This window comes from Lepisma saccharinum, chromosome 15 (assembly GCF_977018435.1).
Source record: "Lepisma saccharinum chromosome 15, izLepSacc3.1, whole genome shotgun sequence".
In the NCBI taxonomy this organism is placed as follows: Eukaryota; Metazoa; Arthropoda; class Insecta; order Zygentoma; family Lepismatidae; genus Lepisma; species Lepisma saccharinum.
In genome coordinates, this window is record NC_139243.1 from 9,594,127 (window position 1) to 9,619,670 (window position 25,544).

The following is a 25,544-nucleotide window of genomic DNA, read 5'->3' on the forward strand; positions in this document are numbered from 1 at the left end:
AAGGAAAGATGCAAACAGTAATATATTTGGATTGAAAAAAGAAATGACCTAGTTAACAACAAATCCAAAAAAAAATGAAGTGTGAAATGTATAAAGTGAAAAAAAAAATATGATTGTGAAAGAAATCTCTTACATAGCAGTATTGTTTGTTTATTGTTGTGATTGGCAACTATTATTAATTTTTAAAAATTATAATTTTCAGCAACATCCGGCACCACTTCCATTGCCTCCATCAATCCAGCCGAGTAATCCTGCATGGAAATTGGCACCTCCTAGACCATCACTCAAAATATCAAAGGTGTCTAATGGTATGTCCATTTCGTATTTCCTTGTGTGTTTTTTCTTTATTTTGGTAGGGCCTTTCTCCATATGGATTCCCTGTGTGTGGTAGCTGGTCATTATCAACTGGGTTGTTTTTTCACATAGTATTTTATTTGTTACTTATGATGTACTTTGCAAATCAGCTACTACAAAGGCACCCTGATTTTTACGTTTTCTCAGCTAATACGTTCAGCCAGGCCCTGACAAAAGGCAGTGTTAAATTATTGAAAATTTACTTCAATATTAAGTTTTCCAAAACTCCCACGTCCTACTTTATGCAAGGGTCATAACAAAAAGTAATGAGCATTTTTTTATGTGCAAATCTGTACCAGCAGAAGAATGAACTTTGTGTGATGGGTAGCACCATCTATTGTGTGCATCCTTGCATGTCATAAGTAGGGAACGGAACTTTATGTGCTAAAAACTCAAGAGAAATATTTTTTTTTATGTGTCATAAATGTTGAAAATATGTGATAAAAACAGGAAAATATGTGACAAAAATAAAAAAAAAAAACATTTGGTAACAAAAACAAAATATTACATGCATTTTCAACACCTGAAATCCGTTTCTAAATGCCTAACCTCTTAGTGAGCTATTTTTTAGAAAAGTTGCAGTGGATCAAAATAGTTTTTTTCCAAATTCTCCATTGTAAATCTGTGACGATTATCTTTAAAAAGCATCTTATATTGCGAAAGAGATCCCTCCACGTCACAAGGAACAATTCTTGCATATTTGTAGCACGAAATGTCACTAGCGCTGAAGTTTTCCAAAGCTTCCTCTTCCTCTACTTCACCTTCCAAAACATGCGCAGTTTGGCACAAAGTTTGAAAACCTTGGTTTTTTTCCCCAAAATGTCTGTACATTTAGACATTAGCACTTGTGCGTTAGATCCAGTGGGGGTAATTTTTTCCCCCAATAGGATTGTAGGCAAGGTGCCAGAAGTCTGCCAGCGAGCGTGTTCAAAGACAAAACAAACCTAACACTCCCGATATGAAGGAGGTGCGGAGAATAAACATTTTTCCTTCGAGGATTTCGAAGTAGCTGAAGTCGATGAGCAATTTTATGTATTCAAAATGAAAATTCGCAAAATATGTATTTACATAAGGAAAACTGGAGAATATGTGTTTTTATCTAAAATAAAATTTGCTGTGTTGACATATAAGGCTATGATCAGAATTTTTGCAAAAACGATGGTCTCTATCTTATTGCAGAAAAGAAACATTTATTTACCTAAAGTTCCGTTCCCTAGTCATAAGATAGGTTTCACCCAGTATTATTCTTAACAAAATTGTGGACAGCAATATTTCGTTCCATCAGTGTGCTGTGATTGAATTCTCATGGAAGAGAAAATCCCCACTGAAGAAATTCACCACAGAATTCAGGATGTCTATGGAAATGTGTACATGGGTGGTAGTAGTGTTAGAAGATGGGTGAAACGTTTTAAAGATGGGAACGCAAGATGCAACGAGGAGAGGGTTGGGGAGATTTTCTTGAACCTGGGCGAACCACTGTATAAGCTCCATTTGTGAATTACACGATAAACATTCACAAACATTTCAATGTTTCAACAATGAAGCATGGTGTGTTGCATTCCACGACTCCATGCCAGCTTGAGAGGAGTGGAATCCCCACCATCTACCCGAGAAAAGAGAAGTTTCACCGACCGACTCCAGTTGTGTGTGAGGGCATCCCCGATGGTGTAGTGGTAACTTCGTCACCTTGTGATCAAGGGGGTCCTGGGTTCGATACCCGGTGGAGGCACATGGCACTGGTTCGGATCCCACTTTAAACTGTAGGTCCAGTCCCGATTAGCCTTTCTGTGCATAAAGTGGACTTAAAACCATAATTCAATCAATCAATCAATCCAGTTGTGTGTGGACCAAAGTGGGTGCCATTTGCAGGATGTTATTTTCTGCACTTAATGTTAATGCAAATCATAATCCCCCCAATAATAATAATGGCATACATATAGCTGTAAGGGAACATATAAATAAAGACAAACTCTTTTTATTTACATTTTAAAAAATCATTAGGTTTTTCTTACCCACCCTGTATAAAGCATTGATAACAAATCCCTGCTATATCATAGTGGGTGGTTTTAATACTGTATAGGCTATGTTACTTATTTCTATATTGCAAATTTAATTGTTTTTTCCCCATAATTTTGCGGTACCGCAGGTAAAAGAACCTGCATAGAATTGCATGTCCTGTACATCGTACTTGCACATGGAGTGGAGCACGCTTCCTTATGGCCCAAATTGAATGGATGGAGGGGAAAATGTGTGAAGATTCTTGTGTTTATGGTTGCTCTAAAGCAAATGTTACAAGGTCCATCCCAGACACCGTAACCTTTGTTAATGAAGCAGTGGTCCTTTGAAATTATTAATAATAATAAAAAAATCGCAATGTGGAAATGCAGAACATTAATTGTACAGAGTTAGTTGGATGCATTGTGATCTGTATCCTAGGTCCAAATAAACAAAATGGAAATGACACCAGAATGTCACAAAAATTGAGGACATTTGAAATATATTTTTACAAATAACATGGAATTGTTTTTATTTTTACAAATAACATGGAATTGTTTTTATTTAATAAAAAGATGTTAATTTTAACTGTTTCTAGTTCAGAACTTAACAATATAAAATTTCATGATAATTTGATCCATTTCCAAATCAAATGTTGTCATCTGTTAACTCTTCTTAGTCTTACTATTAAGATTGGGAAGTTGAATTATCACAAATATATGTTGATTACTTTTGTTTGTTCATAAATTCATTGCGGTAATGTATTTCATTGCAGGCATTGTGTTGTCGTGGAATATGACTATTACTATTGGTACATATGAGGAAATAGCCAGCTACCAGTTGTATGCGTACCAGGAAGGTCCGGCGCCACCTAGCACATCATTGTGGAAGAAAGTGGGTGACGTGAAAGCTTTGCCACTTCCCATGGCGTGCACATTGACACAGGTATGTAGCGGGCTCATCTGCTTAAAAATTACTTATCGTAAATGTCGTACCCGGTGGAGGCACAAGTGGTTCGGATCCCACTTTAAACTGTAGGTCCAGTCCCGATTAGCCTTACTATGCATAAAGTGGTCTTAAAACACCAAATCAAACAAATCGTAAATGTAGGTTTTCTTCCTTACGTATCTTGCTCATTTTGGACTAAAATAGATAAAGGTACGCTGGTGCATGTGCACAATTCCATGAAGGCATATAGGGTGATGTGGAGGTAGGCTCCACATATTCTTGATCACGACCATAGTTGGGATGATCATCATGCCCGGCCATCTTTACCCCCCCAAGGTACCCATTGATATGAGGCTCAGTGCGCCTCAGAGCCACACAGAAACAGAAATGACTGGAAAAATCCTTGTCCAGATCCCTGCTCCAGGATTTGAACCCGGGTCTTCCACATAGTATGCCAAGTAAGATGCAATTGGATTTTGGAGTGTTGACATTTTGCAAGTGCAAATGTTGCAATTTTTATGGATTCATTGAGCCTTTCTGTTGCTTACACTGTTGTTTGTAATAAATGGGACAGAGGTTCAATCCCTGCTGGAGGCATTGCACAGTAGTTGGACTATCAGTATAAAGTTGCACCAAATTATTTTAGTGGTATAGAGAGAGTACAAATTTATAGTATGAACATACTAGGTGAGTATTCCTCTCTGTGTTACAGCTGTATCCAAACTGTAGGTCCTACCTCTAACCATTGGATTTGTTCAAGATAGGAATGAAATCATCATTTGTACCAAATTGTTACATATTGTGATTTCAATTAACTTAACTGCATAAAATATAAGTAGACCAACATTTTATAATAATAATAGCAGCCAGCACATTTCTGGAGTAAATTAACAGTGCTAATAAATGTAAGAAATAATTAGGATACATTTTAAAGTAAATGATTTATTACAAACATACTAAAATACAATACGAAAAATAAGGAGCCGCCTTAAGCAACAAATTCATTTAATGAACAAATATTCCTTTGCTGACTCAGTTTCAGCAAAGGTATATTTGTGCATGTAATGTATGCTAAATTAAAAATTTCATGTTGAGAAAATTTGTCAGATATGTTTCCATGGAAGCATGTAACGGAGAAACAAAGTGGGGAATTGTTTCAACCAAATCCATGGATACTTAAGTTGAGAACTTCTGTTACAATGCAAAACCAATTTCTTTTACTGCAGCTATGAATAATTTATTTTGTTCTATTTTCATTATCCCCTCTTTTCTGTTCAATACTTTGACTACATTGGCATATAGTCTTGACATTGCACTTTTTTTTTTTTTTAATTTTGAAATATTTTTCCATTAAACTTAGAATTAGGCTTAAGTTTTATTTTTGCGATGGCTGTGTTGTCTAACAACAGTTCTCTATTTTCTTTCAGTTCATGGAAGGTCACAAGTACCACTTTGCAGTGCGTGCAGTCGATGTCCATAGTCGGGTTGGTCCGTTCAGTGCCCCAGGGAGCATACTTTTAGTTCACAACAAATAGAGGAAGTTGCATTCGGATGAGTTCCCAAAATATGCCGTGGCTTCACATAAAGCTTCACCCTTTCTAAAAGTCATGAATTTTGTCATCTAATTAGTCACATCCGTCTATGCAAGCACATATGAGCAACATGTGTGCATGCATGAAAGAGTGTGAACATGCATGAATGAATTTTCCACAACCAAAATAGTGTAGTTGGCAGGGATTTTTTGTACGCAAGTGAAGGAACGGTTGACAAGAAAGAGATTGTGGTGTTCCACATAGGATAATGCCACTGATAAATAAATATTTCATTCCTTTTTTTAAAGATAAGGAAAGCATGAATTGTGAGAGAACTGATTATAATCAGTGGCATAAACTACACTGCCAAATAGTATTTTTTTTCTATGAGCTCTTTGTTATCTGTACATTATTTCCTCATTGTTGTCACACAGGAAATATAGGTAGGGTGCTTTGTGAGACAAGCTTCACAAAGCTATCATGGTTTATTTCTTTTTTGTCCTTTATATAGAGGGCATAATATTTGTAGTTTGTTTATTATTTTTCATGACTCACTAGATGATTGTGGTTAGTTATTTTGAAATGTATTGAAGTTTTAGTATCTATTCATGTGTAAACGTGAAACCGTAAAGAGGAACATGGAAAAATTAATGTAAACTGTAATTTATTGTAATAAAATGCACATAATATTGGTAATTTTTTATTTATTTCCAATATGAGTGATGCACACAAACAAGTGCATGGTTTAGCGCTTTGTGAGGAACTGGAAGATTTCAGACTGAAGTGGCAAAGGACACGTGGCATGCAACAGTGGGGATTCACACAGAAGCAACAAGTGACAGGTTCCTTCTGTCTGTAGGCAAGCATTCACCATGCATGTGCAGACCAAGGTGACATGATGCATTTATTGAGAAAACTGCCCAGTCTGAGCAACCCACAAGTGACGTGCAGCTTGTTGTGTCGCTTCAGTTTGAAAAGTTACTTCCAAGTGATGTGCAGTATGTAATATGTCACTTTGGTCTGAAAGGAATATCTGTTTAGAGTGCCTACCAAGAGCATTCAAGTGAATCTTCGTGTTGTGCAAGGAATTTTGAACAAACATAATTTTTCAGAATTTGAAATGTCGCATGGTTTTCCTATTTTTGAAAAAGAGAGAAAATTTTAAAAATAAATCTTTGCTGAGACATTCCAAAGACCCAGCAGTGTTAACATTTTTATAAATGCACTAGACTCTCGCTAATCCGGTCTGTAGTCACTCAAGCAGAAATGACGCGCACAACAATGAATTATCGTGTTCAACAATGTTGTTAGTTAAAAATGTTAAACAATGCTATACATGCGTACAGTATTTGAAATTGTGACTTTCTTGCAGTAAAGTTCAGTACATACTATGGCTTCTAAAAGGAAACATGTAAAGTACAGCCTGTATAGTCCCTATGTGTTTAAACTACATAGAAGTACGTAATTTCCGACCCTCTCAATAATCCGGCACCCATATGTGCAAGGAATGGCCGGATTAGCGAGAGTCTAGTGTGTATATACAAGGTGTACAACATTGCTTCCGCCGTTTTTCCCCAAAAATATGATGCTGGAATGAAAAACATTGCTTACCCAGGCATTATTCAAAGTATTGTCCATCGCTGGCCACTACTTTCTCCCATCTTTCGGGCAGCGTACGAATGTCGCGTCTAAAAAATTGTTCATCTTTGGAGGCGATCCACGAATCGATCCACTTTTTGACTTCTTCATAAGATCGGAAGTGTTGGTCAGCCAGTTCATGAGCCATTGATCTAAACAGGTGATAATCAGAGGGAGCGATGTCTGGAGAATAAGGTGGGTTGGGTAGGACGTCCCATCTTAATGTTTCCAAGTACGTTTTCACCACTTTGGCAACTTGGGGTCGTGCGTTGTCATGCTGAATCATACCCATGGCTTTCAGACGTTTTGAAATGGCTTGCTGTGTCACTCCCAATGATCGTGCCAATTCTTCTTGAGTTTGACGCGAGTCTTCACTCAGCAATGTCTCCAATTCTGCATCTTCGAAAACTTTCTGTCTTCCACCACTATGCCGGTCTTCGACGTTAAAGTCACCGTTCTTGAAGCGTTGAAACCACTCACGACAGGTTCTCTCACTTATAGCGTCCTCACCATACGTAGTGGAGAGCATTCGATGAGCCTCAGCCGCAGTTTTCTTCATATTGAAACAAAAAAGTAGAACCTCCCACAAATGGCGAGAATTTGGCTCGTACACTGACATTTTCAATTGCGAACAACTTCACGATGCACACACCACTCGACTAATGTTTGAATGGGGTTATCTTGACAAAGGTCCAAGCTAACTGCGTGACGTATGCGATCTGCTTCTTTCGACCGCTACTTCCTGTTGTTGCCACCTGTCGGAAAACGGCGGAAGCAAAGTTGTATAATGAGGACACTAAATTCTGAAGAATTAGATTTGATTATTGAAATCTTAAAGAATGCAGATAATCTGAGTGTGGTTACATTAGCCAATGTTCATATATGTGTACAGCTATTGTAAATGTGTGTGTATTTCAAAACTGTGAATGCTATCTTCAAAGTTATCCTGAATTCTGTATGAGGATTTATAATGAGATCTAATTTTTCACTTTCGTGAATGTTCATAAAACCACTGTTCCACCATAAGAAAAATATTTAAAAAAGCACTTCTCAACTTGTTTAAAGGGATAAAAATGAAAGGTTGAAGGTTAGCAGCAAAGCTTTATTAATTTTGGAGTTTTTCATTGTAAATTTCTTGGAAATTTTGGAAAGTCTTTAATTTTTAAGTACTTTTCCTTATTGATTTAGTTTTTAAGAGTTTAAAGTATAAAATGTAGTTGGACTCCTACTACAAGCCATTTTTTTGTTCTTAATATGGTGTGACATATTTCCTTTCTCTTTTTAAGAGAACTTATAATTAAAAATAAATCTGTCAAAAATTATAAGTTAATACCATTTCCTAAACAGACACATAGAGTGGGGTGCATAAGTATTACAAAGAAAACTACCATTCACGATGTTCATTCTCTTTCTTTCATGCAAATAGAGCTTCAAGAATTGAAAGAAAATGCCAGAGAGAAATGCAGGATGCAGGAGAGAAAAAAAATTAAAATTGCCATGGACAATTTAGTGAGCAATACTTTTTGCATCCCATTATGCACAGTTCCACCGATTTGTACAGCTGAAGCATAAACATCTTGCTAAATGAAACAAAGGATAAAAATAATTAAATTTGAACTAGAAGAAAACGCTTTCATACGTATTTTATTATCTGAAAACAATATTGCCAATACTTGAAATGTTGCTGACTGAAAGGACCAATATTTCGATTTCTGCAGCTTGAAGGTATCGGGTAACATAACATAGGACCAAACTGATTTAAAGGTAGTGAAATATTTTTTTCAGTTGTGCATATAATGTATATACTCAGAAGATGCAAAAGCTAAAATTTAAACAAGAAATCGACACCAAAAATGTGTTTATTCACTGTTATTACAGAACATCATACCAATATTATACTTATATTCTATTGTTTATTATACAAGGTAAGTAATATTAAACTACAGACATTAGTAGTCTTAATATAAATACATCAAATACTGAGTAATCAGTTAGGTTTAGTTAACACTAATATATATTTGGTACATACTTATTAGAGGTAATAAATAAACGAACTTGAACATTATCTTGTTTAACATTAAGCAATGGTATGTGTTAGTGGCAACACTGATCAATAAAACTAATTTAATTCACAGGGCAGTGAGTTGCCACCTCTGCTGGATCTGCAGGGTCACAGGCCAAGAGAGAAACGAGGGGTCTTGGCCTGTCTGATGAGCATCTCAATACCAGAACTCGAGCTGCACAACGTTCAAGCAAAAACTTCCATTTCAGAGCTGTTTTTATTTCACTTGACATTCCTAGAAATTGAGCAACCTGTAACATGAAATATCAAATTTTGTATCATAATAAATCACCGTTTCAATATTTCTTCATTTGGAATAATAAAAAAAAATCACTGGATTTTACATCATGGCTGTATGCAAAGGGAGGGTCCAAACTCCTAACATCGGTTTAATAATAAACATTTTGCATTAATTGAATAATGTTAACATTTGATCAAATCAGTACAATATTTTGAAAATATAACAGTTTATAGAGTTGGTCCGCACACATAATGAATGGCATTATATTCTTCATGTACAATAATGCTACTTTATTCATATTAGAATTTCTTTATTTGTGGGCAAAGTTTAGTATTCATTATGTTAAAAATAAAAAAGCAACTAAAATTGCAATAACCTGTCTATATTTTTTTCTCTCACCCTCCCTACACATATATAGACTAATATATAATTTTTAAACTAAATAATAATAACAACCCTGGCTGGACAGCCCTTGAAGGGCCTAGGCCCTTTTCCCGACTACCAGTCTTCCTCCCACAATCCTACCTAGAGGTGTGGAGATCTTCAACCAGTAATGGGGTGATGTGGGGTCAGCACGTCGAACCCTCAGCCTTTATAGGAGATTTTTATGACCGGGTAGCTCACTCGTAGCTCCCCAATTTCCTCACATGGTGGGTTGCCACCAGTCCTATACACAGGCTGAAAACTAAGAGACTGAACCCAGGCAGGCTCAAACCCATGTCGTCCCGCAGTCTGTTTTTTAAAAAGTGAAAATGGGAAAACATTCTCTTTTGTAAGCAGCTTTTGTTTAGAAAATGATTGATTGATGGAATACAAGTTTGTACCTGAGAGGAGGGGCTAGGTGGCAAGGATTACTGCAAAGGAAGTAACAAATAAGCATGGGTGAGAGCACTGGTGTACACAGGATTTTTTTTTTGGGACGGGTTGGAATTATAAAGGTGTATAGGACATAGGCTGCTTTCCAGAAAGGCGGCATACACATTAAGCCAATAAGCTATTTCGATAAATTAGAACTTTCCACTCCCAAAAATGAGAAATTGGGTAGGGTGACCATACATCCTGTTTTGACAGTCCAATTTCAGAGGCATGACCCGGGTCATCCTGTTGGTGTTATTAAAAAAAAAAAACACTATTTGTCCCGTTTTATAAAAATCTAGGAGAAAGCTTGAAAATAAAGTCTAAATTTGAGACATTTCATTCTAAAGAAAACGTTGATTCAATTTTTAAACTAGCGTCATGGTAAAACAGGTGAACTGCGTTTCAAACACTTCATAACAATCAAAATGTTTCATTGTCGTTGCGAACATTCCAGCAGACAGTACTTTGCTGTTAGCTCCCGTCGCAGGTTGTATTGTTTTGTGTGTGTTCCGTTTTCTGTAGAACAGTAAATCAGTATGCATGGTAAATACAGATAAAGAAGCATTCTTGTAGTTTCAATAATCTCGTGTGTCAGATGTGTGTAGTTTTTCGGGGATTTCTATGAACGGTTTAGTTTAGTTTAGTTTATTTGCATCGAAGGACTACCGGTGTGTACAAATTACAGTACATGGTAATATAGGACATGTCAATACAATATTACATTAATAGATTTTACAAATACAAAATATATAGCCAAAAATTGTAAAAAATTGGGTCTTACTCTGGTATTATATCAAAATCACAAAAAATATAACATGAGAAGATATAGAACATTGCAGCCTACTTCTAGGTGATACTAATTATCCACTTTCATTTGACATTTAATTTTACAAGAATAATATGTGATTATACTACATTATATATATTTTGTCTTATGTAAAAGTCTCTTCCATGTATTCAGCTATAGAATAAAAAACATGCTTCAGAAGCATTGATTTTATCTTGTGCTTGAATATCATCAATTTTGGTTCTTTCCTCACATCTTGTGGTAGTTTATTGTAGAGATCTATGGAAGAGTTTAAGGGACCTTTCTTACATAAGTTGAGGCGGCAGTGTTTTATGTGAAGTTTGTCTTTATTTCTTGTGTTTAGGCCATGTATTTCCTCATTTGTGGCAAAGTTGGAAATATTTTGCTTAGCATTCATAAATGTATATGCAGGGGGAGAATTAACACATTAAGTTTACGGAAAAGAGTTCTACATGAATAAGTTTTCTTTACTCCAGCTATGATTCTTATAGCTCTTTTTTGAAGCATAAAAAGGACATTGGAGTGGCCCTTGTTACCCCAAACCATAATACAGTATCTTAGTAAAGCATCAAAGTTTGCCATATAAAGGCACTTTACAGATTGGGTGTTTGAGATGTCTACCATTTCTCGAAGGGCATAGCACACACTACTTAATTTTGATTGTAGCATTTTTATGTGTTCTTTATATCTAAGGTGTTCGTCCAGAATGATACCCAGAAATTTTGAATTTTTTTAGGCTCTAGTTGTGTATTCCCAGATATTAGATTGAGGCATATTTGGTTTCTGGTTTGGATTGTAGAAAATGTAATGTAATTTGTTTTTTTGCTGTTGAGGAGTAGATTATTATTTAAAAACCAGTCATCTAATTTGTTTAATATGTTATTAGCCTTAGATTGTAGAGCATCTTTGGAAGTGTCTTGTTACTATAATATTTGTATCATCGGCATATAATATTGCATTTGCCTCGGGTATAACATTTGGTAAATCATTTATGTACATAAGAAACAAAAGAGGGCCAAGAATACTTCCCTGAGGCACCCCACATGTTACACTTTTTATGGTGGAGTGTTGATGTGTTACATATCCTTTTGCTGTGGTGTGAGCGATTTCTACAATTTGCTTTCTATTGGTAAGGTAAGATTGAAACCACTTTTGTGGTAGTCCACGAATACCAAGTTTTTGAAGTTTCCACAGCAATATCTCGTGATTTACAGAATCGAAAGCTTTTGATAGGTCATAAAAGACTCCTACCGTGTGATTACAATTATTCAGCGATTGTGTGACACATTCTACTAAGTCTGCTAATGCTGTTTTCATGCTTCGTTCCGACCTAAAACCATGCTGCGACAAACTTAAGATTGAGTGTTTACTACAGAAATTTTCTACTCTCATCATTGTTGCATGTTCAATAATTTTTGAGAAGACTGAGAGTTGCGAAATGGGCCTGTAATTTGATAAATCCTTTGGGTAATTTTTCTTCAGTAATGGTGTAACAACAGCTATCTTTAGCCTGTCTGGGAAAATACCCTGTTCAATGGAATTGTTTATTATATGTAGTAATGGTTTACATAGGGAACTATAACATTTCTTAATTAGGAAGTCTGGTATTTCATCAATGCCGGAAGATCGTTTGTTTTTTATACGCCTGAAGATTATCTTTAATTCCTGTTGAGTAATGGGGGAAATGAACAAGGATTTGTCATTTACTGTTATGTGTGTAGAACATTCTTCTGGAGCACCCATAAGCCCATTCCTTCTATTTGGAACTGCATTTACAAAATACTCATTGAAAGCATTCGCAACATTAGGGGGATGTTGGACTTCTTTTCCATTGATGCATATCACCATATTACGAGGGCCACTATTTATATTTTGAGCCTTGGCAACACTGATTGAAGTTACGAGCGATTTGACGTTTGCACGGAATCGTCTGGCATTATTGACCATAAGGTACTTCAAATGTTTTGTCAATAGCTTGATTTGTGTTGTTTATGTTGCCTTGGAGATTGCGCGACAACAATAAAATGGAATTAACTCGTGAACACTTTCGTGCGATGATTTTTTACGATTTTCGACGTGGATTATCAAGACAAGAGTGCATCGATCAACTTACTACCACATTTGGCGATGAAGCCCCATCCTTTGCCACTGTGAAACACTGGTATAACGAATTTAATCGTGGCCGCCATTCGCTCACCGACGAGATTCGCGAAGGTCGTCCAAAATCAGTTGTTGTTCAAGAAAACATTGATGCTGTGCAAAACCTAATACTGCAAGATCGTCATGTGACATATGTGAGATTGAGGCAACCATAGGCATTAGTTCCACCAGCATATATAAAATATTACATGATCATTTAGCTGTGAGAAAGGTATGTTCTCGTTGGATCCCACACAATTTGACAAAAACTCAAAAAGATGCTCGCGTCAATTGGTGCAAACAAATGCTCAATAAATGCAATTGTGGTGCTTCAAAAGACGTATATAAGATTGTAACAGGTGACGAATCATGGATATATGCATATGAGCCAGAACGTAAACAGCAGTCGACTGTATGGGTGTTTCAAGATGAACCCAATCCAACAAAAGTTGTTCGCGCTCGAAGCACATCGAAACAAATGGTCGCCTGTTTTTTTCGGGAAAACTGGTCATGTGGCAACTGTGCCTTTAGAGGAACATAGAACGGTCAACTCTGAATGGTACACAACAATTTGTTTGCCAGAGGTCTTCGGTCAAATACAGAAAACAAACAAACGCCGTCGGATCATTCTTCATCAAGACAATGCCAGCTGTCACACATCTCGTCTAACAACCGACTTTATGAACAGTCAAAAAATCGAATTGATGGGTCATCTGCCGTACAGTCCTGATTTGGCACGCAATGACTTCTTCTTGTTCCCGAATGTCAAGAATAAATTGCGTGGACAACGATTTTCGTCAGCGGAAGACACCGTTGATGCGTTCAAAAACCATATTATGGAGGTGTCTCAAGAAGATTGGAAAAACTGCTTTGACAAATGGTTCGAACGAATGCAAACATGTATTGACCATAAAGGAGAATACTTCGAAAAACAATAAAGCAGTTTTCAATGCCAAATTCCTGTTTTTTCATTGTTAGGCTCAAAATATAAATAGTGACCCTCGTATTACGTAAAGATTGGTGTTTTGTTGATGCATTTCTTATAATTTCCCACATTATTTTACATTTATTGTTTGAATTATTGATTTTACGGTCATTATGATTAATTTTTGATTGGGGGAGTAAATTTTTATATATTTGCTTATACCTCTTGTAATATTTCAGAAAAGATGGATTGGGATTCACCTTACTTTCAGAATGGAGCATTTTTAGTTTTCTACTTGAGATTCTGATTCCGTTTGTGACCCATGGTTTACACTCAGTGGATATGTTTACTTGTTTAGGTGGAAAACATTCATTGTGTAACAAGATAATTTTGTTCAGAAAGAGATTAAATTTTTCGTTTGTGGAAGGTAAATTATAAATATCTTCCCAATTTTCGCTGTTTAGTTTTCCAATAAACATGAGTATAGAACCTTCATCATATTTACGTTTCTGCATTTTTAGTGGCTTTCTATGATATTCAGTAGCTTCTCTTTTACATGTGAGACATAAAAATTGTGCTTCATGGTCGGATTAGTGGACTGATATGTTTTCACATTGAAACTCTTTTGAGTGTACACTTATTAATATGTGGTCTATGAGGGAGAGTGTCTCTTTCGTTATGCGCGTGGGTGTAGTTACAATTTGCTTTAGGCCAAAAGTGTTTATTGTGGCTTCAAAGTGCAGTTTCCGTCCTGTATTTTTTAGAAAATCAATGTTTAGGTCCCCACATACCACAATTTCACATGTATAACTTTTTAATTCATCTAACAATACTGACAGATTTTTTATGAATATTGTATAGTCTGCTTCAGATGTTAAGTAGCAACATGCTATTATTAAATTATATTGTGCAAGACGTACAACACTAACCTCAAAATGTTTTTCTATAGGTCTCACAGTTTTGGGGACAATTTGTTTGGCAATTATATCATTTTTTGTAAATATGCCTGTTCCCCCTCATTTTATTAGAGACCTTGATGAGAAACTAGGTAGGTGGAAATTTGGAATTTGAAGTTAAGTAATTTCATCTTTGGACAGCCAGTGCTCAGTAACACACAGTACATGTGCATCTAAACATTCATCGGTTAGGAGCATTTCTAAATCTAACGCTTTGCCTGTAATACCTTGAATGTTTAGATGCACAATATTGCATTGTATAACTCTCTTCTCCATTTGAGAGAAATTATTGGGTGGAAGACCCTGTTCCTTAGGTTTAACATTTACAGTACTTGTTGCATTTTTACATTTTACGATAAAAAATCATCTTGAAATTTGCCCGGAACACTCCTTATTCTATCGGATGTTCGTGCAGATGGTTCTTTTTGTTTTACATCAACTCTTTTGTCATTTTCCACTTCCTTGTCTTTTTCATCTTTTCTCACTTCACTGTAATGTTCATTTTCTTCACTACCTTTTTCATCACTTACCATTTTACTGCATTTTTCACCATTCATCACAAGACAGACTTTTCCGCTATTTACCACATCACCATATTTCTTTCCATTTACCACTTCACTTCCCTGATTACTTATGGGGTGCCATTTCAGCAGCGGCGTGCATTCAGGATACGCAAGGTACGCACTGCGTACCACACAACACAGTAAGAAAAAATAAACATTTTTTCGTCTTCCCCGAACATGAAAATTCAACAATTATCGCTCCGAAAGCAGTTCCACTGCAAGAAATTCCGATTTCCGCACGAACACGCTCCTGCCTTCCTGAAGGCAGTCCCGAATGATCCCGATTGTGACTTCGGCACCCACCCGATCCGCGTTCCTGCCGATTTCCGCAGAAAGACGCTGTTTCTTCTGCTTGGTACCCTAGAAATTCGGAAGGTAACCCCATTGGCTCATATCAGCCCCGACCACGTGTTTGGGTCTGCCCGCGCCTACCCTCTCTCCCACTTCTTTCCCGGTTCTAAGCATCGAGGTACAGCAATCGAGGGCACCCAAGATTTTGACAGCGTATGCAGTGTTGACAGTAGTCAACATATTTGTTTCTGGAATGCTTAGCTTACTAGCATTTAGCAGCCACGCGTAGATAGATCACTGTTGGGTTGCAATAAAAATACATTATAAAAAGTGATACAGGAATCAGACAGGAGGGCAAGAATATGTAGTGGTGGAAGATCATATTTAATATACGCGTAAACTATCACATATAAAATATTTATGTGAGGTTAAAGTTACACTAGCAAGGTTTTTTTTTTTCGTATAGGGAGGTGAGGACCAGAATGGACTGTCACTGTGTCGAGGGGAAAATATGTGAACAATTTGCAAGTTTCGCACAATTCTCAGTGTATGAGAGTATCTGTTTATCTCCTTTCGGGATCAACATTTCCTTTGAGTTCCATAGCATGGGTGTTGATTGTTGACCCGACGATATGAATGAATGATAAAAGAAAAACATAATAAAACATAATGCTTACAATGGGATTAGACAGACATTCCAAAGTGATGTACGGTAGTTTAGCTTTTGAAGTGTTCTGGGATGTATGCTAACGTATTTTCTACTTGTCCTTAATTATCTCCCTTCCACAAAATACTTTGTTGACTGGCAACTCCGATTCATTCGTCCACAAGAACGCGTGGTTTTCGGGTATAGCGGGACCGCAAGGAATATAGGCGGGACCGGACACAAGGTACCGTGGGAGGTTGACTTTTGCTTTCTTCTGTCGTGTGAAATTTGCAGCGAGTGTTTCGTTCATATTATTTACATTACAGGATCTCTATTGTTTGTCGGTGCTGTGAAGTGATAAAATAGGGGGACCGGGAGTTATTGATGACATACTGGAGAAGGGATTTTCGGAATTTACGAAAAAAGTGTAAACAATCCGAAATGGAAGGTCTGTTCCTGATTTGGAAAAATTGTTTCAGGCAGGAGTTGTGAAGGATGGTAAGCAGTATATTAGGCATTTTGATTTTTGAGAAGAAGAAAAAATATCTCTACAGAGTGATTGACTGAGTAGAAAAACAGTGGAACTTTATTGTTGGCCTTATTCGTTGGTTTCCTCTGCGAAAGGTGTTGTGAAATAGTAGAGGATACTGAGATATCAAATTTATTACATGAAATTTGAAAGGACGGAAAATGATTGAGCCATTTCCTTCCCGTTCAATGTTCATCGCACTGCATGAAGGAAATAATCAAAGTTGAATTGTTGGACTCTACGTAGCTACTATCAGAATATATTTGCGAATATAAAATATCATACATATATTTTACCTCGTTACATTTGGATATTGATACAAGGATGAGAAATTTCCCATTATAAAATTGTAGAAAAAAGTTATTTTCTGAATAACATGATGGCCAGGGAGGAAGGGGGGGGGGGGTTCTAGCCCCCATAATTCATTTCGGTTGGCCCATGTTGCGTACCCTAGTTTAAATGTCACCGCACGCCACTGCATTTCAGTTCAATGGGATTGCACTTTCTTCTTTGGTTTCTGATGTATTCAGTATATTATTATTATGTATATTGCTTTTGACACCTTTTCTTTTCTAGATCGGTTCAGATTAATGCCGTGATTTGTGAAATTGTTTCTCTCTAGCCTGCTTACATCAACAATATCGACATTACTAAAGTTTTTACACAGGTGTCTGATATTCTTGTTTGTCTCTTTTATGGCCACATTAACACACGATTCTCGTATGAGATCGTATCTCGTTGGCAGGAGCGTATATTCTAGGCTAGCTAGGCTATCTGCGAAGCCTGAAGTCTAGACAATAAAATACAGGGGAACAATCTATCAGAAATTGTAAATAAAATTATTCAGATCAGTGAGATGATGACGGTGATTCTGGAGTTGGCAACCTGATTTCTTATGAGTTGGCAACCTGATTTCTTTATGAGTTGGTAACCTGATTTTTTAGGAGTTGGTAAACTTATTTCTATTCATAGCCTAGGACCACGTGACATAGATAGCCCAGACCTTAGACTCAGTATACGCCACTGCTCGTTGGTGAAGAACTGAAGAATGCTGTTCTCAAGAAGAATGGTTGTTCTGATAAATACATCAGCGTAGGACTAACATCAAAGGTTACTCGGAAGAGAAGAGAAATACCATGGAAATACTATGTAATCCATATCGAGATTATAATAATTATTGCCTTGATTTTCACAAATTTTCGGGAAGCTGTAGCCCCATCAGCATGGGCGTCCGGAAGGGGGGGGCAAGGGGGGGCCGTGGCCCCCCCTGGAAAATAAAAGTCAGCCAAAAAATATGTATTTCACACATATAATTTCATTTTAGCGACAATAATATGTGTTAATTATCGCATGAACACCATAAATTCAAATTTAAACAATGTTTTTTAGGGAACAACACTATTTTGGGGGAAAATTTGCCTTCGTTTGCCCCCCCTGGAAAAAAATACCTTCCTTGCCCCTCCCTGGAAAAAATCCTGCGGACGTCCATGCCCATCAGCCCCCACTTTGCGTACGCCAGTAGGTGAGAGAGAGTTAATTTAATCAGGGACGACCGTGATTCAATCACAATCAAGCTTTTCCTGCGTCTCCACTCCGATGTTCTTCGATATTTGTACATTTTATTTTTGCACTGGCAAATGCGTCCCCCCCGCATGAGCATAAAAAATATTCTCTAGTCACTGAAGGTAGAGAGGTAAGTGTGTAAAATGCAATATTTACAAGTAATGAAATACTCAAACACGAATATTGAATATTATTGAAAATTTTCGATTTAATAAATGTGAATGACGTCAAGGATTAAAGGATTCGGAAAAGAACGAATAAAACATTTTTACTTTCTCGCCTTTGTTTTCATAAATAAGAACACGGCAACTACGTAACGGCGAATGTAACATATTTTGCTTAATTTCACACAGTGTCGTGCAAAACAATCCTATTTAACATAAAACACAAATAAATGACCTCATTTTACCTCAAATATGGAGTAAGGTACAACGGGTAAGTGTGTAAGAGATTTTATACACGAAACTGCACCTTGGGGGTGTAACTCAGTGGTAGAGTGTCTGCTTCGCATGCAGAAAGTCCTGGGTTCGAACCCCAGCACCTCCACATTATTTTTTTTCCCTTCTCGTTGAGTAATTGCCTTCAAGTAAGTCGAAATGGAAAGTACGGATTCCTAAAATGTTGAATACATTTGCGTGTGTTCCATTTTATTCTCTAATTTTCGATTATTAATTCCATGAAAGAAATTGAGAATATACCTGAAAACTTAAGAAAAAGGTATAATTAATTTTTGATGTTTTTTTTTTGTAATTTCAAAGATTTTCCATGACCAGGGAATGACCTTGAATGTTTTAAGAGTTAACATTTAGTTATAGCATTTGATTGCTTATAATTGCTTACAAATGAAAGGTACTACTAATATTTATAATTCTGCTGCTTTAAGGGCTATGATAAAAAAAAAAAACGGTACCATGAAGAATCTATGCAGAATTTTTAATATTTTGTTGTTTATTACACATTTATGCAAAGGTCCTCCTCTATGGCAGTGCAGTGTAAGGCATTGTGCTTTGTGATCCGACTGCAGGATGCCATGGGTTCGAGTCCACCTGGGTTCTCGGCCCGTGTATAGGGCCAGTGGCAACCTACCACCATGAGGAAATTGGCGAGCTACGAGTGAGTAGCGTAACCTGGTTCGGGAAATCTCCTACAATGGCTGGGGGTTCGACGTGCTGACCCCACGTCACCCCATTACCGGTTGGAGATCTTCACACCTCTAGGTAGGATTGTGGGAGGGAGACTGGCAGCCAAGGCCTTTAGGGCTGTAGATCTCTGATTTTTTTTTCATTATTATAGCTTCTAATAACCTTTTTTTCTTAATGAACTCAGAAACAGTGGCGTAGCAGCTGCCCCGCCATGCGGGAGGGGGGAGGGAGCTGCAGGGGCCCCGTTATGTTCTCTCTCTGATCCTGAAATTTTATATAATCCCAGAAATTCAGTAGTTACTGTCGCTTATTTAAAAAATGAATTTATGAAAGAGAAATTTGGTTCCCAGTAACATATGATATGACGACATCTGCGATAATAAGCAGTGGTGTGTTGTCTCAGCCAGAGGGGCCCAGACAACTTGACATTATGGGTCTTCTCCGAAATTCAGAATTAAGTTACTTGCTCATAGATGGCAATCAATAGCAACTTCTCTCATCTCATAGCTACATAGCTTTCGTAAACGTAGTATAGTGTACATAGTGTAGTACAGTTGTGAATCGAGTAGAAAGATTCAGTTGTTCAACCAGTCGATGCCTTATTGTTACACAATACCTAAACAAACAAACTTGATAATTTATGACCTTTTTTATTGCCATTAATATTACTTGATATTTAAAATGTAACTTCCCACCAAATATGTTCATGGGGGGGGGGGGGGGGCGGCAAGCCTCACTATGAGATTGAAATAAGACCTGATATAAATTTCCCACATTGTCCACACCTATTACATTTTACTTCAAAGGGACCCAAAAACTCAGGATGTTGAGCCCAGGGGCAATTTTCCCTTTGCCCTTAGGTCCTGTCGCCCCAATTTTGCCATGCACGGTATACAATGTATGCAGTGGTCAAAGTGCTCCAATCGGCATTTCATTGAGTAACAAATTTTGAGTGAATAAAGTCCAGTCGCTGCTTAATTTTCTATCTCTCAAGACTTGAGTCCGCCTCTATTTCTTAGCAGCAGATTGCAATTTACTCTTTTAAATTAGGTCACCATTGACAATGTAGAGGTCCAGTTCAACCCCTGTAACTGAAATGATAAGTTTGCTTGAGTATATAACTCACTATTAGTATTAGAAGCGTAATGTGAGCGTCTCTTACGTTGAATCTTGACCTGGCATAGCCAGACGATGGCTTTGTGCGCTGAAGGTGCATCCACCTCTAAGTCCAAAAAAGGAGTGTTTACTATCCTTTAAACAACTTCCCCAAACAATTTTTTTTAAAAATATATGCGTATTATATGTAACCTACATAAGAAAAACGTTTTGAACAAAAAATACAAAGGATCACGAACAAAATAGTTGGCTGTGTGAAGCCTCCACCCTCCTTAAAAAAAGAATCCTCGCTGTGCCACCGTGTTGAAGTAAGAGAAAACATTTCTCATTTCTTCATCCAGTTATTTTTCAGAGATTCAGACCACCCTGATTTAGTTTCGACAAACTACTAAACTGATATATAGCCTAAGTCGATGACAAAAAGTGGGAAGGAAGGGTTCAAGTTAATTCATTTTACAACTGGGGGGGGGGGGGGTTGCTAACTATTGTGCATCCGTTCCACTCTGGCATCATCTCAATGTTTCTTCTTTTCACTGAAGGGGGCCCCAGAGAACTGCCCTACGCCACTGCTCAGGAATGACCAAAATGTCACTTACCCAGGCCTGTAGCCTGTGGGGGCTCAGCCTCCCTGGCACTGCCATCGGCCCCCTAGACATTAGGTCATTAGGTAAAAGTATTTTTTGTATAATTTATTTGCAGTGAAAAGTGAAAATGCAGACAGCAGCTATTACATTCATTCATCTTTTTGATGAGTCTTGATAGAAGACTTTAGAAAGTTCTTTTTTAGGGAAACTTCTTTATCTGTACCTTCCACATCTGCATCAAAGGTCAACAGCTTCCAATTTTTGGGAAAGAAGGGGAGTTTTATTGCTTCGGGCAGGGGTGCAATGTACGGCACTATGATTGAATATTATGTATTTTTTCTTGTATGATATAAATATCTGTATCATCAAAAGTAGTATGGGATGATGTCAGTAGAAGTCAATTAACACTTCAAGAGATGTTTTAGAAGATATAGAGAAAACTGTAGTATTTACATGATAATTCTAAATTTTATGTTTTACATTAACTTGATGACCACCCCCCCCTCCACACACACACACACTTAATTTACCTTCATTTAATACTGTTAAACTTTCGAAAAAGGACTTGGTCTACAAAGCACCTCCCTGGAGATTAATTCTAGCAATGGGCCTGCACTTACCATGTTTTTCACTCGAGCCCTTCAATTACAATCCTGCTGCTTCAAGGGTAATAATAAAAACAAAACGAAATAAAAAACTGTATCATGAAAAATCTATGCAGAAATTTCTCAATTTTGTTGTTTATTACACATTTATGAAAAAAAATCCTTTCGAATTGGTGAAAAATGGAATTTTTTTATAAATTATTATTTTATACTAGGAAATCACCTATCCTATTCATTGTAAAGGTGTAATTTTTGGTAAAATCCGTAGGTAATCTTCTCCAAATTAAAAAAAAGTTTAGTTTATGTTTTTAATAAAATAAATTACTGCCTTGGTCAGCATATTTAGTTTTTCATAAAAAAAAAAAGTGTCTCTAATCCCCAATCCAAAGGTGTTACCTTATCACCAGGATTTACTTGATAGGTACTATAATAATAATCCGTCGCGCAACAGCCCATGAAGGGCCTAGACATACCTACCAACTGCCGGTCTCCCTCCCACGCTTTAATTCGTCACCTCTAAGCGTGGAGATCTTCAACCAGTATTGGAATAGTCGGGGGGTCAGCCCGACGTATCCCTAGCCGTTATAGTAGGTCTCCGTGACCGGATTACGCTCACTCACTTGGAGCTCCCCAATTTCCTCACGATGGTGGGTTGCCACCGGCCCTATACGTAGGCCGAATAAATTCCGACCAGAGCCGGAATTCGAACCTACGCCGTCCCGCAGCGAACGATCTCAAGACGAGTGAATGCCTTAACCCGCTCGGCTACGGAGGACCTGATAGGTACTATACCTCCCTTGAAAACAGAAAGGTGTAATTTTTTTTTTTTATATTCAAACTAATAAACAATAAATCAGACTCCATCACTCTACCCTCAAAGGACAACTTCTGCAACTTCCATCTCAGAGTGAGATAGAGAAAATGCCTTTTTCCAGTTCCCCCTCTCATCCATACAAGATCTTCAGATACGAAGAAAATTTCCTGTGAAGAATGTGTGTAGTTTATATAATGACCCAAGGCCTCCCCGATAGCGCAGAGGTTGCGTCCTCGCCTTGTAATCAAGGGGTCCCGGGTTCGATCCCAGGTGGAGGCACATAGTGGTTTCGGATCCCAGTTTAAACTGTAGGTCCAGTCCCGATTAGCCTTACGGTGCATAAAGTGGACTTAAAGCACCAATTCAATCAATCAATATAATGACCCAATACCAATTAAAGATTCACAGTGGGCCAGACCCTGTGGCCTAGTGCTTAGCATATCACGCTGCGATGCCAAGGGTCCCGGGTTCGAATCCCGCTCGGGCTTGGTTGTTTGTGAATGTCCAATCATCAATTTCATCATTTCATCACTCATCCCCATCTTCGCAAACTAGCCAAGAGGCACAAAACGCGAAGTAAAATAAAATAAATCAAATAAAAAAAAATCAAAGATTCACAGTGGGTCTTAGTTTTGTAACTATATTTTAAAAGTACTTTACAATTTTTACATTATACTGATGTCTGCTGTTTGTAAATTCATTCTAACATTCTCAATTTACTCCTAAAAGCTCCAGGGCACTACAGTTCTTTCAGGGTCAAGGCCTGTCTTTTCATTGGGTGATAGGTGGTCAGACGATCGAGTTCAATCATAGTTTTTTTCTGACTTTTAAAACCACGAGTTTGCTACTAACGGTTTCAATTGCCATCACAACTAGGCAACACTGGAATTTTGGAGGTGCCACACTGGAAGATTTATTTTGTTCTATTCTGAAAAAAAATATTTTGATATTATTTCTTGTGCCTATTGTGTGGGAGGTCTTTAATTATTGATGTTTTTGAAATATCATGATGCTTAAAACTCGAACACCCAAAATTTCCTAAAAAGGACAAGTATACATTTTTCTATGACCTTCATTGTAAATATAAATTGTTGGTGAATTTTGCGATCAATTGTTCAGACAATTGGTTTCAATTAATAAAGGCTATATACTTACCGTACATCTGAGTACTCGTTCGGCAGTAGAACCAACAAGACGGCAACTCGACACTGAGCCTGTGTGGTCGCTTAATGTTACTCGAAGGTCAAACATTACTTCAGGTGCAGCTATTTCAGTTCCAGAGCCTACAGGGCACTCCAGATTTACACATACACCTCCTAGGTTTTCATCTACAGGGATCTGACAGCGGGAACTAGGGAAGGAGGAAATGAAAATTAAGAATTAGGAGAGATGGGTTGGATATATTTAGTACTAGAATGTATTCTAAATACAAGAACAAGAAATAGAGGCACAACAGTTTTATTCTCAAATTCAAATTTATTTTCAATAAATACATTTATAGGCAATAAGTTAAAACATTAGAACATCTATTAGTACAAGTTCCAATGCTCTTTTGTGGCAATACTCTTTGAACAAAAAATTGGAAAGTCATTTCATATTTTTCAACATTGGTTTGACAATGTTGTTTCAGAAGTCACATGTGAAAGAAAGACAGAAGTAAGATGTAGTCAGTGGAGACAATGGCATAGAAAGTAATTTTTCTTGGAGGAAGCTGGAATTGTAAAGGTGGATATATTAGACAGCTGCATTCTGGAGATACACAATAAAATATTTCGTATGTGCCATTTTCAAACTTCGTTTTAAAAGTTCAAAGATTAATCTGTAATCGGGCAAGGTAGAAGGTAGAGTTCCCCAAGCACCATGCCATGAAGGCACATTTATGAGATGTGGGGGTAGGACCCAACATATTATCGATCTTGGCCATCTTGGAGGTGATGTGATGAGCACCACACTCCACCCACCTTTACCTCCCCCCAGGGTTTCTCCCAGGTACCTATTGATATTAGGCTGGGTGAACCCCAGAGACACTTTATGCAGGGGCAAGTTCGGAAATATTCTGATTTTGGATCACCCACCACATTTTAATAAGGTTTGCATTACCATTTTGGTTTTTAAAAACTAAATATGCTGACCAAGGCAGAAATTTATTTTATTATAAAACATAAACTAAACGTAATGTTTCAACCTTCTAGCAAGGTCGTCTTCAGACTCTGTACCAAGTACAAATGTAACAAGGTACAAAACAGGACGATATATATATACACAAACATTACTCCCCTCCAGACTATTAGAAAGTACTTCTGGAACAATCTAGCAGGTGGCTTTCCCTTGTCAACTGTACTTTCACCTGAAAGAGAATGTTGCTGGACTCTTTATCTCACACTCTATTTCCTTCATTCTTCTTCCTTCTTGTCTCCTCTTTCTCTCTTGTCCTTTCCACTCTTTCTAACACCTTCTTCCATTCTTTGTTTAACTTCAGTCCCCCATTCCAGTTCATTGTGTCTTCTTCACCTTTCTTCTCTATTTCCTTGGACTCCTTCCATAGAGAAGAAAGGTGAAGAAGACACAATGAACTGGAATGGGGGACTGAAGTTAAACAAAGAATGGAAGAAGGTGTTAGAAAGAGTGGAAAGGACAAGAGAGAAAGAGGAGACAAGAAGGAAGAAGAATGAAGGAAATAGAGTGTGAGATAAAGAGTCCAGCGACATTCTCTATCAGGTGAAAGTACAGTTGACAAGGGAAAGCCACCTGCTAGATTGTTCCAGAACTACTTTCTAATAGTCTGGAGGGGAGTAATGTTTGTGTATATATATATCGTCCTGTTTTGTACCTGGTTACATTTGAACTTGGTACAGAGTGTGAAGAAGACTTTGCTAGAAGGTTGAAACGTTACGTTTAGTTTATGTTTTATAATAAAATAAATTTCTGCCTTGGTCAGCATATTTAGTTTTTATATCATGGAAACAAGGCTTAATGGTGTTATTTTGGTTTTTATTGACTTCTTTACTGGATTCATTTGAAAAGATTGATTTTTAAAAAGGAGAATCGTGATTCTTTGTGTTTGCTTTCCCTGTTGTCTAGGTATTCACAATATCTATGTGAAGCCTATTTTTCACAAGAAAACTCAAATTAATGCTCTAGAAGGAATTCTAAGCAGATGTAATTTTTCAGATTTTGAAATATCATTGCGGTTTTTGAAAGTAGAGGAAATTTCGAAAACATCAGCCAAAGGTCC

General features: G+C 37.3%; 2 protein-coding genes and 1 non-coding gene across 7 annotated transcripts in view; 2 read left to right on the forward strand and 1 right to left on the reverse strand.

Moving 5' to 3' along the window:
- LOC145999567 (uncharacterized) overlaps positions 1 to 5,525 on the forward strand; it is an 87,572-nt gene extending 82,047 nt beyond the window's left edge. For all 5 annotated transcript variants that reach the window (XM_083136581.1, XM_083136579.1, XM_083136580.1 and 2 more), the window contains exons 14-16: positions 203 to 308; positions 3,125 to 3,294; positions 4,725 to 5,525. In XM_083136581.1, coding sequence (XP_082992707.1) covers positions 203 to 308; positions 3,125 to 3,294; positions 4,725 to 4,832 — 384 coding nt within the window. In that variant the 3' untranslated portion in view covers positions 4,833 to 5,525. The remainder of the gene's footprint in view (positions 1 to 202; positions 309 to 3,124; positions 3,295 to 4,724) is intronic.
- Positions 5,526 to 8,468: 2,943 nt separating this feature from the next.
- The window catches only part of hdm (meiosis specific with OB domains hold'em), a 34,968-nt gene continuing 17,892 nt past the window's right edge, over positions 8,469 to 25,544 (reverse strand). Inside the window, exons 8-9 of the mRNA XM_083137058.1 lie at positions 23,465 to 23,660; positions 8,469 to 8,780 (exon numbers count right to left, since the gene is read on the reverse strand). Of these exons, the coding sequence (XP_082993184.1) occupies positions 8,592 to 8,780; positions 23,465 to 23,660 (385 nt within the window). The 3' untranslated portion in view covers positions 8,469 to 8,591. The remainder of the gene's footprint in view (positions 8,781 to 23,464; positions 23,661 to 25,544) is intronic.
- TRNAA-CGC (transfer RNA alanine (anticodon CGC)) lies at positions 18,523 to 18,594 on the forward strand. The gene has a single exon. It is a non-coding gene; the product is annotated as a tRNA-Ala (tRNA).